Below are 20,204 nucleotides of genomic sequence, written 5' to 3' on the forward strand. Positions count from 1 at the left end.
TTGAAGCACCAATACATGAACCTAGCTATGTACATCGATCACCAATCAGTGATCGTTGTTAACCTAAAAAGAGCGAGGACAGAGACCCTCGAAAAATACATGACTGTTCACTTGGTAACAGCATGTCTCGATACATTTGTAATGCGACACTTTCTGCTTGTCGCCAACGGTGCTAGAGTTGCTAGGCATTGAACTGAAGGTTCAATGCCGGATGAAATTGACCTTCTCAGCATGTTCCCACTGAGTCTGCTGAAAGTGTGTTAAAGAAGAAATATGAATAACATGTGTGATGCACATGTTACACCATTCCCTACGGGCCAAAAAGGTAAACTAGAAGTGATTCAGTTTGGCTTCAAATATCTCTCACAATTTTATTTTTTTTATAAATGTATTGTCCTTATTATTTTTGTTTTACAAAATTTTCATACGGGAGGAGTTATGGTGCATCCCTTCCCCCTAATGGAGAAAAGCGTCTTAACTAGTTATTCTTGTGCTGCTATGTTATTTAATCAATCTGGAAATATGTACTTCTTGTTGCTTATTGTCTTTATCAATAATAGTTGCATTTGGCAAATTTAGCTTCGATATCGCGAATGGTCCGCTGTAAACGGAATCTAATTTGTGTCGGTTTTCTTTATGTAAATACACTATGTCACCTAATTGTATATTTGTTTGAGCAATTTTATTGTTGGTAATATTTGTTCTTTTGATTTTCTCTTTGTTTAGTGTTTGCATGACGTTGTTGTGCGTAACCTGTAATCTAAATTTTAATTCTTTTTGATATGAGTCAAAATTGTACAGAGGTTCAATGGTATTTTTGCAAAGTTCGAAAGTATTACATCTTTTTCCAAAACTAATTCAAACGGCGTGAAATCATGTTGAATGTTCGGGGTTGTATTGTAACAGAAACAATAAAATGACAGCCAGTCATCCCAATCGTCTTTACGCTCGTTTGTAAATGTCCTTAAATATTCATTTAGACATTTGTGGTTACGTTCTAGAGCGCCGATTGTTTGTGGATGGTACGCTGTAGAGCAAGTGTGATTTAGTTGTAACAATCTACAAACTTCATCGAATACGCCTTTGTATTCGGTCCCTTGGTCTGTTTTGATGGATTTCATTGGGCCATATATGAGGATACACTTTTCTACGACTGCTTTAGCTATTGAAACAGCTGATTTGTCTGGTACAGGAATTGCGATTACGTACTTGGATAGATCGCATTGCAGTGTTACTGCATAGCGGTTTCCTTTTTCAGTAGGAGCAAACGGACCGATGGTGTCAATGGACACAACATCGAAGGCTGTGTGTGGTGTAGTAGTTACTACAGCTGGAGTTTTCGCTGGTATAGCGTGTTTGTTTAGTTTACAGAGATTGCATAACCCGACATAATTTGAAACCGTTTGGTTCATATTGGGCCAGGTGTAGAGTGATTTGAGTTTTTTATATAATCTATTTATACCAATGTGACCTCCAATTGCAGAGTCATGGTATTGTTTCAATATATTGTTTATTTGAGTTTCGGTTTTTATATTCTGTTTTCTTATTTCATCGCTTGATAATTCATTTGAGGCATAATGGTGGTATTTCGCTAAAGGAGCATGTTGCGGTGTAAATCCCGATGGTAAAATAAAATCATTATCAGTCGTATTTATGAATTTAATGAAACAACTTTTCTTGCTTACAATTGAATTTGCGCAGAATATACCATCTGAAATTTGTTGTGAAAAAATCACGCTGTCTTCGGATAAATTTGTGTTATTCAGTCTTCGGATGATTTCACACCTGGCGGGAATTACGGTTTGTCTTTGATAATTATTTACAATTGGTAATTCTAAGGTTTCAGAGTTCATTGGTATATGAAGTAACCAATACTCATAGTCAATTTTGCAATTGTAATTTACGAGAAAATCTCTCCCTAAAATACCATCAGTGGGAATAGGAAATTTTTCTCGACTATGTGAAATGTGTGTGTGGTATTAGCATGCCATTAATTAGTAAGTTTGCATGCGTGGTTCCTATGGTGCTGGTATTACCTTGTCCTATCCCGATAATGTTGCATTTGTCAGCGGGATAGTAAATTTGTGTGCTTTTAATTTTGTTAGCTTTCATGACTGATATGTCAGATCCACAATCTACAATAAATGAAGACTGTGTATCTGTCATATCAAGCGTTAACTTGTACGTAGTTGGTTGCGGATACATTTATTGTGTATGCCGCCCCAACGGTACGCCCTAAAGGGTGGATATTTCCATTTGTTGATTGTGTAATTTGCTGCGGCATTTGAATATGAGGTTGATGAGCTAAGAACATATTTTCATTTGCCATTTGTGAAATCTGTTGCTGCTGTGACATTTGATTGTGAGGCTGATGAGCTAAGAACATATTTGATGGGTACCGACCACGTCGAGCCCAATTACCTCTTTGATAAGAGGAATTCCCTCTGTGTGACCAATTTCCACCTTGATTTGTAAAATGTCCACGATGAGATTGTGAATTTTGATATCTATAATTCCGATTCCCACGTCCTCTGTTATTCGTTTCACCTCGTCCTCTTGAGTAGTTTACTCGACCTGCAAAAATTTGAGCATTTGTTGCTGGCGAATTGTTGTTGGTATTAGTGTATTGAACGTTTTCTATCACCTTCTGGATTGCATCATTAATTTTGATGAAGGATCCAGCTTTCAAAATAAGCTTAGTATCCGTATTTTTGATACCACTTATCAAAGAATCAACTCCCTTTTTTATAGCCATCGTGTTAGCTCTATCGACTGGTATTTGTTCGTTACGTAGCATGATTTGAGTTGCGATGTCAAATTTTGACTTCCTTGCAAAAAGTTTCAATTGAATCCTTTTGTTTGAGAGCCCTTAATTTTGCTTCTAAACCATCCGATGTGATTTTGATTCGCAATGTTGCTTAAGCGCATCCGTGATGGCTTGCAAATCATTAGCGCCAGTTATTACCTGTCGTGCAATGCCCGTAAGGCGAGACTTGACAAATCTAATCACCGTAACCTGAGCTGCTTGCTTCTGGGCAGCGGTAGCTTCGTTAAATTCGCTCTCTACTGTGTCGTTAAATAAAGCAACAGCGTCAATAAACGCTTCTAAATTTCCTGGAGCACCATCGTACGTTTGCACTAGGGTGGTGCCCAGTTTGATATCTACTTTCGGGTTTACCATTTTTCCTCTGAGTTTATGTTTTAATTTAGAAATGAAATTTATTACGCACACTAACGTGTATATGCTTATTTTATGATTGCCTGCGTACTCTATTTTGTCGAGATTAGAGTATGTATTTCACTATATATCTGTCGTGTACATTTATACAAAAGACAAATTCGGCTTGGGGAAATTTTGACTCATGCTCGGCTAAAATGTTTGTTATTTGTGTGTATAATGTACGAGCATCTTCTAGTTTTGCATTCAAAGTTATTCTTTTATATACCCTGTTAGGGGCTTTTTTCAAATTGGAAAGTATAGAATTTAAACGAGAAATGTTGCTATCTATGAAAAGTTTATGTACCTCAATATCCATTTAGGTGTTGCTGCATTCATGGTTAAATCAGGTCACTCCAAGGGCTTCAAGGATTCTACTATGCCTTCTGGGTTGCACAACTCGTTCACTGGGGTTGCTGGTTCATCAGGAAATCAAACGCATCTGCTTTCATCACGACTCGCACTCAACTTGCACTCATATTTTGTATGTTGATCTAAATTGTTTATTGTCGCCGTTTTTTCTCTCTTCTTTATTTATAAATGTCACTCTCTTATTGCAAAGATTATTGTCACTTTTGGTTCACTCTAATCTTTTTGCGTTACGACTTCGTTCAGGTGAGCAATGGATCTGGCCATCATTCTTGCTGCCTTTTTCCGCTCTCGTTTTGCAATTACTTTGTACACAGTGACTGCGAGCTGCAGTGAAATTAAAAAAATTATCACCCACAACTTAAGCTCGTGGTCGAGATGCAACTCCGTGTGAAAATCTTGTGTGTTTATAATGTTCACATCACTATCACCACTTTGTTCCGTTTTGGGACTTGACTTCTTATTGCCCATTCTTGTAACTATTTCTTTTTTCACTGGAATGTTTCACTTCACCAGAATAATGGTCTGCCTGTCAGTAGGTAGCCATGTTATAACCCTTTTCGTTGGGTAGTGATATTTACTGTTAAAATAAATTACCATCCTCTTAGAAGGTTGGAATCTTAATGCTTTATTGAAATTTAAAGAAATATAATTTAACCTACGGGAGATACTTGAGGAACCAGTACATGAACCTAGCTATGTACATCGATCACCAATCAGTGATCGTTGTTAACCTAAAGAGCGAGGGACAGAGACCCTCGAAAATACATGACTGTTCACTTGGTAACAGCATGTCTCGATACATTTGTAATGCGACACTTTCTGCTTGTCGCCAACGGTGCTAGAGTTGCTAGGCATTGAACTGAAGGTTCAATGCCGGATGAAATTGACCTTCTCAGCATGTTCCCACTGAGTCTGCTGAAAGTGTGTTAAAGAAGAAATATGAATAACATGTGTGATGCACATGTTACACCGGCGTTTTTTTAGCCGAGAGGAAGGTTAAGTGACCCACGCTGGCGCTGCGCACTGAGCTGCCGACTATTGCCTCTGGCCTCCTAGGCGGAGACCTGAACAACCCACCTCTTGCGAACTTTTTGGAATTTAGCATTGGCCGAATTACTCGTAACAAATTCCATTAGACTGAGAATCCTGTCACATTGTTTGCTACTGAAAATTGGCCAGTTTGGCCTATGGCATCGGATGTTATGGCCAAAATACTATTTTCAATGCGCAAAACAAGCTAAAAAACACTTACTCATATTTTTAAGTTTTTTTCTGCACGAGAAAGGCACCAACACCGCGAGGTGGATTAATCAGGTTTTTTTTCCTAAAATATGGTCCATATTTCAGAAAGAAACGATATATGAGGATTGAGGAATTATGACTTGTGTGAACTAAAAATCATAAACTAAAATCTAAGCAAAGTACCAGGGTCGAAATATAAGGGCATACTATTTCGACTAAAGAATGGGTACTGACGGGTGTCTGATACCGTTATCTGCATATTTTTAATAATGGATGCATTCTTCCATTGGTCAATTGATTATATTTCGCTTAACTTTTCAAAAGGACCTAAGGACCTACTTAGGTCCTTTTGAAAAGTTAAGCGAGATATTTCATGAAACCAATGACGATATTCAATTGAGTCCTAAAATGAAACATCTAAATTTGATTTCCTTTCAGGGAACGATGAAGCTAATTTTCCTAAACGCGTTTGTTTTTATTTAGACTCAAAAGTCGAAAGGAACATTGTTTTATTTGAAATTTAGAAATAGATGGAAAATGCTTCCTCGACATTTTTGGTCTTGTTTGACGTACGGAATAATATGATTCAATCGCTTTAGCTAAACACCGCAGGGCACTTGACTCAACCTTTGACAGTTAATATATGGGCCTGACGCTTTTGGCTGATGGTTTATTCGTTCTGAAATGTTGCCTTTTTAGCAACAAACGTTGCTTAGCCCAAAACATGTCTAAAAAAGTCTCAAACATAAAAATGTTATTTTTACTGACTTAAAATATTATCAGAATTTTTATAATATCGCTTTATGTATTCTTAACCGATGCACTATCGTTTGCAACCATAAACTATGTAGGGCTTTAGGGCCCAATTCCAAATACATATGAGCAAAATTAGGTCCATTTTTGCGCGAAATTAGGAACATACAATGGTCTCAGATTCATCCCGTTATTTTTTTTATGTAGCAGCAAAATTTGCAAGTAACATTTTTTTGAAGACCCAGAATCATTCTACTAACATCATGCAGTAACAAATGTTCCCAAATGGGCACTACATTTTTTGTCTATGAACGTTTCAACTTTGTCAGATCTTAAGTGCGTGAAATTAGGGTACTTCACGGTATGTATTTTGTTTGGCAAGTACAATGGATGCACTATACCATGGTGTCAAGAAAGATTCCAACCCGAAGACATCCCAGAACGGACCGAGAAACGAACTTGCCATCTCTGGATTGGCAATCCTACGCGTTTGCTCGCACGTTATATTCATAACTGTTTGAGGTATGGTTAATCATTAGGTTGCCGATTATCTACGATTATGCACTGCAAGGTACGAAGATCGAGCGTGTTCATCATGTGAAAGACTTGGGAGTTATTTTGGACGAGCAGTTGAGCTATAAACATCATATTTCTTACATCGTCGACAAGGCATCTAGAGCTCTTTAAGTCATTTTCAGAATTGCGAAAGATTTCACTGACATTCATTGCCTGAAATCGCTCTATTGGTCGCTAGCACGATCCACATTAGAATACTGCTCTGCAGTTTGGAGTCCGTTTTATAATAACGGCGAAGAACGCATCGAATCGATTCAGCGTCGGTTTCTTCGTTTTGCGCTTAGAAGGCTGCCTTGGAGAGACCCTTTTCGATCACCCAGCTACGAGAGCCGATGTCGCTTGATTAAACTTGAAACCCTCAGACTGCGAAGAAATGTTTCCAGAGCTTTGACCATCGCCGATGTTCTCCAAGGTAGAACAGATTGTGAGACCATTCTCCAACTCATCGATCTGAATGTCAGGTCACGGATGCTGCGAAATAATGTTTTGTTACGACCACCGTATCGTAGGACAAATTATGGACTGGCAAGCGCAATAATTGGCTTGCAACGAAATTTCAATCGTGCGGCATCAGTTTTTGACTTCCATCTCTCACGTGAAATTTTAAAAAGAAGATTTGCTTCTGTTTTTAACGCCCAGAACTAGTGATAGCTTTTTTTTATTTTTTATTTTTGTTTTGTATTGTTCACGTTAATCACTTGACCATGAGAGATTTGTTTGTGTCCTTGAATTACTTGTTTTTGTGTTTAAATCAAATATCATTGGGGCGGTAACAAGCCTGTTGATGTATACTATAATAAATAAATAGGGGCCCTCCTTAGCCGTGCGGTAAGACGCGCGGCTACAAAGCAAGTCCATGCTGAGGGTGGCTGGGTTCGATTCCCGATGGCGGTCTAGGCAATTTTCGGATTGGAAATTGTCTCGACTTCCCTGGGCTTAAAAGTATCATCATGTTAGCCTCATGATATACGAATGCAGAAATGGTAACCTGGCTTAGAAACCTCGCAGTTAATAACTGTGGAAGTGCTTAATGAACACTAAGCTGCGAGGCGGCTCTGTCCCAGTGTGGGGATGTAATGCCAATAAGAAGAAGAAATTATTATGCTGGTGATTATTATCATTGTCAATAAATATAAAGAAAGAAAAAAACTGTTGGTAAAATTGTTTGAACACTATCCCATATATTCCCAATTTTGTTAAACAAAAGTACAGTTTTCGAGACCGGTTAACCTTTTCCTAGTATCTTTGTACGTATGGTTATGCTTTCCATTTTCTAATTTATAATTTCGACTCCAATCCATCGTTTTTGTTGTGCAGTGTGCGGAACTTATGGCTGTCGCTTAGATAAGTCGTAATGTACTCGATATAGTGACGCGAAGAAATAATCTCTAACAGAATATATTTCGAAGACAGTAACCGCTTCCGGTCAGCTGTTGAAGTACACCAAGTTTTGTACGCGTTGCCTATGATCTCCTCCAACATTGTGTAAACCAATAATCTTGTAACATGAGCACCTGGTTTATCCTCAATCTGCGCCTTGTGACGAATCCACTGCCATATTTGCGATCGAGAGATCTCTGCTGTAGCGGAGTCTTCAACAGCTCCATTCAAATAAAACACGCCGCTTCCGGTTAACCAATGATAGATGAACAGCAACGCTACTGTAATGTTGTTGCTGAAAAAAAATTAGAGTAAAACTAGTTCAAAGTTCTAAATTTTTCAAAACATGCTTGCATCTTACTTCAACCCTTGCATTGTAACTCCGCCTGTGGGTATTTTTATTAGACTGAAACCCGTAATGTGATCTACATTGGGCAGACAATGTAGTTGATTGTCAGTCGGACACTTGAAACTCCAAAGATCGTTAATTGCATCCACCATCCGCAAATCATAGATCATAAATCCATCTACCCCAGCATCAATCTCAATAGATTTGGCTAGTTTAACACCATTCACGATATCATCAACACTGTAACAAAAAATTAAGACGAAAATTTGAATGAAACTTTTACTGTAAAAACTGTTGATGGGATTCTATTCTGGTGTCATAAGTGGAGTGTTTTTACAGTTTTCAATATATGTTGTTGATTTTATACTTACACATTATTTGATCCCTTTCCACATGGTAAAATTTTAGCAGCCATTCCACCAGTTGCTAGAGCTCCTCGTTTGTGACAAATGTGGATTAGTAAGGTCATATAGTTTTTCAGAAAAGATTGACCCATGTTAACATATTTGTTACGATCGGGAATCATGAAGTCTGGGCCATCACCAAATTTGGCAATGATGCTCGCCGAGTAGTCCCAAATTCCGCAGTTCAATCCAATCGCGTGTTCCTTTAAGGAATGTAGGATATCTTCCATTCGATAGGCGGCCAGAATGTTTTCAATCAAAACACAAGCCTTTATCGTTCCACTTCGCAGGTTCAGTCGATGTTCAGTCCATGTGAAAATTTTATTCCACAGTTGTGTTTCGTTCGGGCCTTCTATCTGAAAGATTGTGTGCGAAATCGTTGTAGACTAACAATATAGTAACTATGATAATATATTCTTCTTCTTCAATGGTTCGACATGCGAATTGGCATTTGGCCTGCATTTCAAATTAGTTTTGTATTCGCATTTCCACAGTTATCCATTGAAAGTTTTTCTATGCCTGCCATTGTATGAGTATATGAATATTGTGTGACCACGAATACACATGTCCAGGGAGGCGAGAATAATTCCCATCATAAAATAATCTAGGCCGATCCCAGTATCGAACTCGTTAATCTCCGAATTGGCAATTCTGTACCTTCTTTGGTCAGGCTGACTGAAGGCTCAATAATATATTCAAAAATGCTTTGAGTTAAGACTTATCGAAACTATTTAAGAATCGCATTTCTAAATGTTTTTTTTTTGTTTGCTGTTAGAATTTCGAAATATTGTTAATAATTATGGAATTTATGTCTTTACAAATTTATGCGATGGTCAGCAGCTTTCAACAAATAACTGTATAAATTGTAAGGAAAACACTCAAAGGAAATGCAGGCCAACCTTAAGTACAAACGTTTAATCAAAGAATAAATAATTAAAAAGAATCTATATTTAATTGTACTTGCTTTTGACAAATAGAAATAGGGTCCAACTTCCAAATCAGCCATCAATTTAGCATTGTGATACATCAGAATAGCAAAGTCAAATAAAGGTCCAACGACTTGCTTCCCGTTCACCATACAGTGATGCTCAATCATATTGAACGCCCTCGGTCTGAGCATCAACAATGGACAAGCTTTAATGTTCGCCGGAGCTCCAGGCAAGGCAGCGTGCACGGCTTTGGTAACATTATACAATCCTTGCACCGTGTTCCTCCAGGTTGGACAGTGGCCATCGTCAAAATCCACTTGAATGCCTTGCACCTTGGCGTACAAACTGTCCACAAAGTTGGTGGTGTTAGCTGGACTGACATCTCCTAGATCTAGTTTCCGATTCCTCAGTCTGGCAGGAAGATCATTAATTTTCCAGTCCAATTCTTCGCTGTTATTCCTAAATTCGGGTTTCCATTTACCTTGCTTGATGTACAGTTGTCGCTCAAGCCTCCGTCTCAGTAGCTACGCAAATGCATCAGTCCAACGAACAACACGATAAGATATCAAAACATTATTGCATTCGTTGATTCCATTATTCAAATTTGCTAGCTCACCTTTTCAACCTCACCATCAAATTCGGTGTACAAATCTAGTAGAAACTGTATCGCCCCTTTCGTAAATATCTCTCTATACGCATTTTCTAATCGATGAGGTGATCCTTCGATACAAACATCTCGAATAGTTTCCATTACTAAATGCGTCAAATATGTTATCTCATACAAAAAGTGGCTAACTTCCCAATCGTATAAATAAGTGCCTTTTTAAAAACAGGTTGTCTACTCTTTGCCGGTTCGCTCTACACTGGTTAGTGGTGGGTCTGCGCAGTTATCAGTGTGCTGTGCGTAAACAAAGTCACTTAGACGAACCACGCGGTTGACGTAGTATATGTTATCTCCTATTCGATTTGAAATCGGGTTCATCTGCTTTATGCGCTTCTAGGGCTACATGTGGTGAGGGTTGCTCGTTTCTTCAAATCGCTTCGCGCGCTATGAAGCGTTCGATCGAAACCAATTTCTGGACATATTAAATCAATTATTAAAAAACCTTCTTAATTTTGCCTTTATCGTATACGGTCACCCAAAAAACAAACTGTTAATAGCAGGCAAGTGATTCTATAGTATTAAATACTTAGTCGATGAATTGACTAATTGATGTTTGTATTCGTGGAGCGATACGACACTTGTGTACATTACCTAAATTGGGGGGATCATTGATCAATTTAATCATTTTCAAGAAATAAATTTATTTTATTTTTTGCCTTTCTCGTACAACTAAGTTGTACCAGAAGGCTATAATTTCACTCCAAAAGTGTGTATGTGTGTAGCCCATAAAATTTTATTTTGTTAAACGCGTTTCATATAGAAGGGCTTGACAGATTCGAGTGCAACTGGTTTCATTCGACGGAGCAAATTTCCTAGTTGGACACTATTGTTTTTGTTTTTTAATAAATCAAGCAATTTGAATTATATTTTCATTTTTTAATCAACAAAAACACAATTTATTTTTATTTTTATCATCAGGCCGGAGTGGCCTGTGCTGCACATAAAAGACTTCTCCATTCAGCTCGGTCCATGGCTGCACTTCGCCAACCACGCAGTCTGCGGAGGGTCCGCAAGTCGTCTTCCACCTGATCGATCCACCTTGCCCGCTGTGCACCTCGCCTTCTTGTTCCCGTCGGATCGTTGTCGAGAACCATTTTCACCGGATTACTGTCCGACATTCTGGCTACGTGCCCGGCCCACCGCAGTCTTCCGATTTTCGCGGTGTGAACGATGGATGATTCTCCCAACAGCTGATGCAACTCGTGGTTCATTCGCCTCCTCCACGTACCGTCCGCCATCTGCACCCCACCATAGATGGTACGCAACACTTTCCTTTCGAAAACTCCCAGTGCGCGTTGGTCCTCCACGAGCATCGTCCAGGTCTCGTGTCCGTAGAGAACTACCGGTCTTATAAGCGTTTTGTAGATAGTCAGTTTGGTACGGCGGCGAACTCTATTCGATCGGAGCGTCTTGCGGAGTCCAAAGTACGTACGATTTCCAGCCACTATGCGTCTCCGAATTTCTCTGCTGGTATCGTTATCGGCGGTCACCAGTGAGCCCAAGTACACGAATTCTTCAACCACCTTGATTTCGTCACCACCGATAGAAACTCGTGGTGGGTGGCTCACATTGATCTCTCTTGAGCCTCTTCCTATCATGTACTATCATGTATGGTCAGCTCCAGGGGCTTCTTCTCATAGAGCTTTCGTGTGTTATTAGCGCGGTACAGTTCCTCCGTCTCTTCACGGTCTCGATCTTCCTGCTGGCGCTTTTTCCTCCGGAAAATCGAGTTTTGCCTGTTCCGCGCCCGTTTGTATCGTGCCTCGTTCGCCCTCGTCCGGTGTTGCAGCAATCTCGCCCATGCTGCATTCTTCTCCTCAACTAACTGCTCACATTCGCCGTCATACCAGTCGTTTCTCTGATCCGGAGCCACCGTGCCTAGTGCAGCGGTTGCGGTGCTTCCAATGGCGGATCGAATATCTCTCCAGCCATCTTCAAGAGATGCTGCGCCTAGCTGCTCTTCCGTTGGGAGTGCCACTTCCAGCTGCTGCGCGTAGTCTTGGGCTAGTCTACCGTCTTGTAGCCGCCCAATGTTAAGCCGCGGCGGACGTCTCCGTTTTGAGCGCAGACATACTGCGACGAGGTAGTGGTCGGATTAAATATTCGCACTGCGGTAAGTGCGTACGTTCGTGATGTCGGAGAAGAATTTACCGTCGATTAGAACGCGGTCGATTTGGTTTTCCGTTACTTGATTAGGTGATTTCCATGTGGCCTTGTGGATATTCTTGCGGGGGAAGAAAGTGCTTCGGACTACCATTGAGCATGAGCATGAGCATGATTGACCGCCCACGGTTGCTACTCCGTTATTGCCAGGTCAGCTGAAGTTACACAGAGAACCAACAGATGATGTTTGGGACTAACATCTTCCTCAATGTGTAAAACCTGGTGACCCAAAATCAAGCAATACCAGCGCCGGCCGTGTCCGAATGCAGGTCAATTGGGGAATAGGTAGGAAAATGATGACGTGAAACTCGCTTTGATAGAAGCCGACGAGTCATCTGCACTTCCACGAGAAATCACTGGGATGTTGGATATATGGGGTAGGAAGTGTAGCAGGGTTCGTTTTGGTAAACGATTTGCCGTGTGTAACGTGTAGTTTGATGGAGTTGAAACAAAAACACAATTGAACGCGCACTAGTTAATCGATTCATCGACCGCACTTAGCAGAACAAAATATTTCGATGATCGCGCGATCACTCTGCGTACTAATAGAAACACGATAGAACACGCACTAACTTTTTATTTGTTAATTAATTTAATTACCCGCACAACGCAGAGCCAAATATATCAATGATCACGCGATCGTTCTGCTTATTAGAGGAAACCCGATCGTACGCGCACTAATGTTTTATTTTCTAATTAATTTATTCACTCACACAAAACAGAACAAAATATTTCGAAGATCGCCTAATCGTACTATATTTGTTATTTAATTTACTCATTTGCACAACGTAGAACAAAACGTTTAGGTGATCGTGGAATCGTTCTGAGCGCCAGAAGTTCCTACTATTACATTGATTGTTCAATTTGTTTAAATATAATCTCTAAAAAGAAAAAACTGGCCTGCAATATTTTCAACATATAAATCGCGGTAGGAAAACGTACACTCGATTTTTTTGGCAGCATGGAAAAGTAGTAAGGCGCCATTATGTTCAGAACTATTATTCTTCCGTATATTTGTCATTTCATGTTCTACTCTGCTATTCACAAAACAATTTGATATATAGGTTTAAAAGTGAAAATTGTTGAAAGAATCTTAATAAAGAAAACTAGCATTTCTATATAGGGAACAACTGATCTAATTCTTTTTTTTGTGTATTAGTTAATGTATGGATTTCTAGAATTGCCTATGGCATTCACTACCGGTTTGTATAAAAAACAAGATTTTTTTGTGTTCAGGCGCTGTAAAGAGTATGTTAATTAGTTATTAATTGAGCATTTCAGCATTTCAAAGCGTTCATTATAAGTGATAAGTGATGTTTTCCTGTATCGTAAAAATATGAAGCATTAAAAGACAGTAGTCAAATCTTTGTTGTAATTTCTGGCCACCAGCTTTTTGAATTGACCTAATTTGATTCCTGTTTGTAAAATGTTTGAAAATCTATTTTCATGGCCGACGATTGCTCCAGAGAATTTTTTTTTAGGAAATATATCTCTGGAAGGCATAAATCGAAACTAACTTCAACAAAACGATGTATTTTTCGTCTATCGTTAGAAGAGTTATGACACCACTCCACCAAATTCTATTCTCCGATCACGTATCTCGACCTTAACACAAAAATGCTGTTCTTAGTGCCCTATATCTGACTTGAATTTGATCGAATCAAGTACTGCACATTGAAGACGGTTCCACTGTCGAGGTCGGAACACGTATCCGCATAGTCACTATCAAGCATAAACACTATTATATACTCCACAGACAAGCCGATGCGAAGGCTATTGCAGCCAAACGAACTGTCAGTGAGTGTAGCCAAACGAGCATGACGTCACGAGTGGCATTTAAGGCACGGACATATTCGCGTGGTACACTGTGAAAAAACGAAAAAACACAGTAAATTGAGCTGACTCAACCGTGTCTCCGCTAGACAACACATAAAATAAGGCCAAATGAGCATTCACAATTGGTGGAGCACATTTAAAAAAAAATATTGAAAATTGTAAATTGTAATTGAAAAATCAAAATGATTCCATCGAGTCATTTTAGCATTAGCATTAGCATTAGCATTGAGCAATTCGCACAAACTCGTAGGTGGTACAAGCCAAGACTATTGTATGAGAGTAGCATCATTTTCATCCGTTACCACAGATATTGATTTGGGACTAATCACTATCTCTTAGATGGAAGCAATGCACTCTGTCCTGGCCACGTCCTTGCGAATGCTGAGGAAGGATAAGGATGGTTAGTTGGACACCTACTTAAGAAAGATGCAGAGAACTCTACGACCTCTCATAGATGCCACGGGAGGTTTTTTTTTGGGATTGTATGGAAGGTTATAACAGTAGGAATCGTTTTTGGTATAACGTGAAACACAGAAAGAATTAAGATAGAAATACAAAGTAGGAAAGGGACGAGCCTGGAATTGTCATGACCATCGAGTCATTTTATTCTGCTTAAAAAGATCTAAACGACAGTATTTCGAACCAGCACAGTCACGCAAACCAACACCACATGTAGATTTATTAATACTGTTATGTTATCTGTACACGCTTACTTCAGTTCACCCAAATATGGGTGAAGAGTACCCAAAATCGCCAAAAAGTGCACATACCTAAATATGGGTGAATTGCCATTTACCCATATTTGAGTACAAGTGCTTCTCGGCAGAATCGGTAATGTTTACCTATTTATGGGTATTCTATTTTAGGTGAAATTGACTCAAATATTGGTGAACCCGAGGGTGAACCAATTTGCTACGGAAATTTAAAATCATGTTGGATAAAATTGATCAAATTATTTTATTTATTTCGAGATTGATTTATATAATTTATTTACATAAAATCATTAGTGTTGTTGAATCCCTGACAGTACATTACTGTAAGAATGGTGGCATGTAGGTTCAGAACAGAAACCGGAACAGATGCAAGTTGGCACCTATTGGAACGAACGTACTAATATATCCATCAGCAGCAAGTTCGGTGCAGTATGGTGAAACGAACGTCACTCGCATCAGGAACTGGATTACCACTTAGCGGACAATAGAGGCACAAGTTTAACGACATGCCATTCCAGATCTTGTGGCAGCATGGATGATGGTATAGGAGCACCAGCTGTATAAAAGATTCATCAGGGGCAGCTTCAGATTAATAACGCGAAACAAACTTTCATTCACAGCAGACACATCAAAGTTCGGGAACATATCTAAAATCAAAATGAAATCCATGGTTATCCCATTGCAAATTAAATTTTAATCAAATAACTTACCTTTCAAATCAATATCTTTATCCGAATTATTATTCAGCAACATAGAAACTTCCCTCCGCGGACGGTTGTTCTTCACCAACTCCGTCATCCTGCTTTGAATTCATCAACAATTCAGATGATTAATATCCTTAGAGATAACATCTCCCCGCTTCTTGGACTCGTCACTAACAGCTAACAGTAAGGATTTATAACTGTAATCTACCAGCTCCGGATCAATATAGAAATAATGGCCAGTCACAGTATGCATCTCGGTATACATAAAGATCTAAAAATATTATAATTGATAATAAAATCCATAATCATAATATAATATAAATGAATAACCAACCTTTTAAATTCAACTCTGCTATCCGGATGATACTGGAACCGACATCGAATCAGAGCTGCAGCTGCGCTTCCTGCAGCGGTCAACTGGGTGGTTCGCTGCTCCAACGAATCTCACAGTGTTGACAAAATCTCATCAAGAACTAGCGGCCGTGGAACAAGCGGCACCGAACACTCGACTCAGTTGGAAAAGGAATTGCCGTCTCGACCGATTCCGCTTGCATTTCCGGTCCGCTGGTAGGGATCCGGTGATTATTTATGTTTCAAAAAAAACTACAACAAATGGAAAAGGGTTATGCTTCGTTAAAATAGAGAGTGCAACAATTTCCGGAGAAATATACTCACCGAAATTAATAACGCTGGGATTGTTTTCCTGCACAAATGTGTTATTTAGGAAAGATTCACAGTTTCTGTTCATTTAAAAAGTGTGGTTCGGAGCGAGGTTCGGAAGTTCGAGAAATACTATCACAAACAAAACAAGATCATTTTTTCACCCATATATGAGTAAAGTTAAATTACCTATATTTAGGTAAACTCGTGTTACTAATAACATCAGTAAACTTTACTGATTTTATCAGTATAATTTACCTATAATATAGGTAATGCGTATAAAACCTAAATATGGGTGAACCAATTACCCATAAATAAGTAAACTGAACTAAGCGTGTAGATGATTCTGATTTGAATTTGGTGGGCCACCCAGTTAAACAATAGACTAACGCAAAATGAACTCTCCCAAGAAATTATGACGTTTGAGCGGGTCGCATAATGAACGCAAAATGAACTTTTGTTCGAGAAGACGACCCGCTCAAAAGTCAAAATCCATCGGGTGAGTGAATTTGATGAACTCCTGCACAGGTCTATACGCCCCAAAAATTTTGGTATAGGTCATTGCGCGCGGCAAACCTAACCTCACTATTTTAACAGGTACTGGTCCTGTTGTTTACGTTTCGGACTTAGAATTTTTTTATCCAAATTAAATCTGCATATTTCAAGATGTTGAAGACATTCTGTACATTCCGCATTCAAATATTGGTAATTATCGATAAGTTTAGGTAATTATTGATCAGAAAATCCAAAGAATGATAGAAGTATCTCAAAATTAAAATAAAGTCGTTTGTAAACAACAGGACCAGTACCTGTCAAAAGTCGTGCGTGACGTCACTGTGCAATGGAGTATTGACATACCATATGTAATGAGAGACTGTCCATGAAATACTTTACGTTATAAGAATTTCATGAAGAGTGAATGTTAATATTAAATTTCAGATGCTGCATGCAAAAAGTATGGTAAAATAGATAGGCCAATACTAACGTGGTGATCTAATATTCTTTGAAGAAATTCGGCTACAAATATTGAAAAAATAAAACCTTGCTCTCGAAGGGCCTTTTACCACTTTTGGCTCTATATCAAAATAGTTTAACACCGCAATAATTACGAAGCTAACAGACATGTTATCATAAAAAGATTGAATAATTAAAATTATACTTAGCGAAGTCCAAAAGGAATACATCGTCGACGTGGAAAAAGAGAAAAGTCCGTATGTTTGAACCACACGATCGCCTCACGGTCGATAGCATCTATGGGTAAATTTTGTTTTGGAAATCTTATTCCGAATCCTCATCAACTTGAAAATTCCATACTTCATGAGCCAAATCCTGAAAAATTGAAAATATTTGAAAAAAATGACAAGCACAGGGAAAACAATTCTGTCTCGACCAAGGCCTACTCTCACTCCTTTCAGAAAGTGCTTCGGACTACCATTTACCAAAAACACAAATGCACATTGAATCATTAATCATTTTAGCCGTGGCGCAACCCACGGTAACCCACGGTAAGTAATTTTTAAGCAACGTACCTAGGATAGGATGTGCCAATTACTCATTAAAAATCGTACCGATTTTCTGCCAAAAACGTACCGGTTGCTGATTGGGTGAAAATGACAATCGATTACTTCGATCGGCGGTATCACTTTTCCAAAAGGGCAGTTTGTTGTCAGCTTGGCCGTGTTGCTGGGTAATTAAATTCAAATTTATGACAAAATTCAAAAGTTTGTTTTTTTGAATTTTTGGTTGAAATGGATATATGCTAGACTGCCAATGGTGTATGTATGATTCTCAAGGGTTATGCTTATTAAAAACACTCGATTAGAAGCATTATTAACCAACTTTTTACCCATTTCATTGTAAAACTCATCTAATTACATGTAAAAACTTTTTTCTGATAGTACGTAACATCTTTTATTACGAATAATGGGAGAAATGAACGAGAAAACATTATTTTTTTACATATTTTATTTGGCGGATTTTGCCAAAAAAATATTTGGAAACACTGGCCACCACCTCGTCGAAGCAATCGACTGAGGAAACAACAAGGCAGTCGCAATTCAATTGTCACATCCTATCCTAGCAACGTACTAGAATTGCACCAAATCTTTTTATCGCCGAAATGTAGGCAATAAGCACTGCATTTACAACATTAATTCGAATTCAACATATTGAATCGAGAAAGGCATCATCACCACCGGTGGATAAATTTGGGTTTTGTTAGCATAGCATAGCATAGTTACGGTGTACTTCGTAGATTGGACACTAGTGATACTCATGTTTTTCTTTTGAAATCCTTATTCAAATTGCTATCAGAAATCAAGGTGGGTGTGATCCTTGATTTCAATCTAGGATAAAATTCACAAAAGCATGAGGATTACTACTCCTGGCCACACCCATCTTCACCGTAACTTGGGAGGGGAAGGAAATGCTGGTGTAGTACTTACTTAACGAGAGGCCCCCGACTCAGCGACACCCTCATATGTACCACGGAGTTGGATATTGGGGAAGGTATTCGTTAGGTCAGGATTTGCCTGTAGCTGACAATGTGACCGAGGTAGATCTTACACCGTAACACACCACGCAAAGGTGTCTACACAGCGTTACGGGGTTAAATAATTTTTAGTTTTCTGTTAATACAATTAGTTAATACAATTTCTTATTGTGAGTTAGGTATCTTAATCTTCTTATATATAAAAATGAAATGGTCTGTGTTCGTATCCGCATAACTCAAAAACGGCTGGATGGATTTCTTTCATTTCTTCAGCAGAAACATTCGTTATAGTTTCCGACGGGTTTATATGATATTTCCTAATGCAAAAATTACGAGTAAAGTTGAGCAAATCGTGAAAAACTAAAATTGTAATTCCTATGCGAACTTTGCATAGGCAGTTCGGAACGCACATTCTCGCCTACTATGCAGGACAACGTCTGCCGGGTCGACTAGTCTCACAGTTTCCGCTCAACTTCTGAGACGAGCAAACGTGTTTTCGATTACGCTCTCCAAAAGTCAAGCGATTTATTCCAGTGGTTTATCTTTCATCTGTCCGTGCCGCGTCGCGCGCTTTAGTGTTTCGCGATGAGGTGAGAAAACACTTTCCGAATAGACTATTCACGCTTTCCAGTGAAGCCGTCTTTCGAGAAGGTGCATGGCTTTTGCCGCACAGTTCTAGGACTGCAGAAAGACGATGTAGTGAGATTTCAGTGTCACCGCGGTGAACAATGTGCGTTCGTCAAGGTGAAAGACCTGACGCTCGCACAAAAAATCGTGGACGAACACGACGAAAAGCTCCGTATAACTATGGAAGATGGAAGTGTGGAAGTGAAAGTGCACGATCTGCCGGAAAACGTTTCCGAAGAGAAGATTGTGGAGTTTCTCAGTGCGTTCGGGGAAGTGATCTCGTTGCGAGAATTAACGTGAGGTGATGGTTTCGAGTTCGGTGGCATCCCGCTCGGTATATGGTCGGCTCGTATGCTGATTCAGCGAAACATTGACTCGTGGGTCACAATCGATGGACAACAAGCATACATTCACTACAAGGGCCAGGTTGCCTCTTGCAAACACTGCAAAGAGCAGGCTCATACTGGCATATCTTGTGTGCAGAACAAGAAACTGCTGGTTCAAAAGAGCTACGCGAACGTGACGAAGCAAACTGGGCCACGCCAACCGCCGAAGAACACGAACGGTGCGAAACCTCCGATCGTCAAACCGATCGAACAATGCTCCGTCGCTCCACCACCAGCTTCGCTGAAGGCCTTTCCCGAGCTACCGAAGCCGGCGAGTCAGAACGAACCGTTTGGCTAAAACAACCAACCAGCAAGCCAGCTAGCTGCGAGCACCGCGCGAACGGTGTCCCCAGCCCGTTGTTGCAAGCACCGCAAGAGCGCAGCTCATCGTCGTCGTCTATGCGGAAGAACCCACAGAGCGCCGAAGTGGCCTTGGTGGATGTTTTTAGAAAACCTATTAGCGCAATTCGATCGCAAAGCCGAACAGCCGGCAACGAGACGAATGACTCGTCAACATCTACGAGGAGTAGCCGAAGCCGAGGTCGCCCGCCCGGCAAGAAGCAACGATACGACGACGGTAACGATGAGCGGGACGAGAACTAATATCTTTAAATGGCTCTCACGTCCTATAACCTCGCATCAATAAACATAGGAACCATCACCAACCCCACGAAGCTGAACGCGCTCCGAAATTTTATTAGCAGCCAATGTCTTGATATCGTGTGCCTGCAGGAAGTC

The 20,204-nt window shown here is 39.7% G+C and overlaps 1 protein-coding gene and 1 long non-coding RNA gene across 2 annotated transcripts; both read right to left on the reverse strand.

The window, feature by feature from the left end:
* Positions 1 to 7,316: 7,316 nt before the first annotated feature.
* LOC134215833 (malate synthase-like) lies at positions 7,317 to 10,377 on the reverse strand. The gene is made up of 5 exons (XM_062694940.1): positions 9,839 to 10,377; positions 9,258 to 9,746; positions 8,261 to 8,649; positions 7,902 to 8,129; positions 7,317 to 7,835 (listed from the first exon to the last, which is right to left on the reverse strand). The coding sequence occupies exons 1-5, from the start codon at positions 9,971 to 9,973 to the stop codon at positions 7,439 to 7,441; spliced, it is 1,638 nt and encodes a 545-aa protein (XP_062550924.1). The 5' UTR covers positions 9,974 to 10,377; the 3' UTR covers positions 7,317 to 7,438.
* Positions 10,378 to 14,835: 4,458 nt separating this feature from the next.
* LOC134215834 (uncharacterized) lies at positions 14,836 to 16,506 on the reverse strand. Its single transcript, XR_009980326.1, has 4 exons — positions 15,978 to 16,506; positions 15,637 to 15,905; positions 15,309 to 15,573; positions 14,836 to 15,245 (listed from the first exon to the last, which is right to left on the reverse strand). It is a non-coding gene; the product is annotated as an uncharacterized LOC134215834 (long non-coding RNA).
* Between the last annotated feature and the right edge of the window lie 3,698 nt (positions 16,507 to 20,204).

This window comes from Armigeres subalbatus, chromosome 2 (assembly GCF_024139115.2).
Source record: "Armigeres subalbatus isolate Guangzhou_Male chromosome 2, GZ_Asu_2, whole genome shotgun sequence".
In the NCBI taxonomy this organism is placed as follows: domain Eukaryota; kingdom Metazoa; phylum Arthropoda; class Insecta; order Diptera; family Culicidae; genus Armigeres; species Armigeres subalbatus.

Bases quoted from the DNA above. Each gene is read 5' to 3' on its own strand.
- LOC134215833 (XM_062694940.1), bottom strand. From the start codon at position 9,973: ATGGAAACTATTCGAGATGTTTGTATCGAAGGATCACCTCATCGATTA. The intron at 8,650-9,257 runs GCAAGTACAATT...ACAATCTTTCAG, and splicing joins CCTATTTCTATTTGTCAAAA to ATAGAAGGCCCGAACGAAAC. The intron at 8,130-8,260 runs GTAAGTATAAAA...TTTTTGTTACAG, and splicing joins GGAAAGGGATCAAATAATGT to TGTTGATGATATCGTGAATG.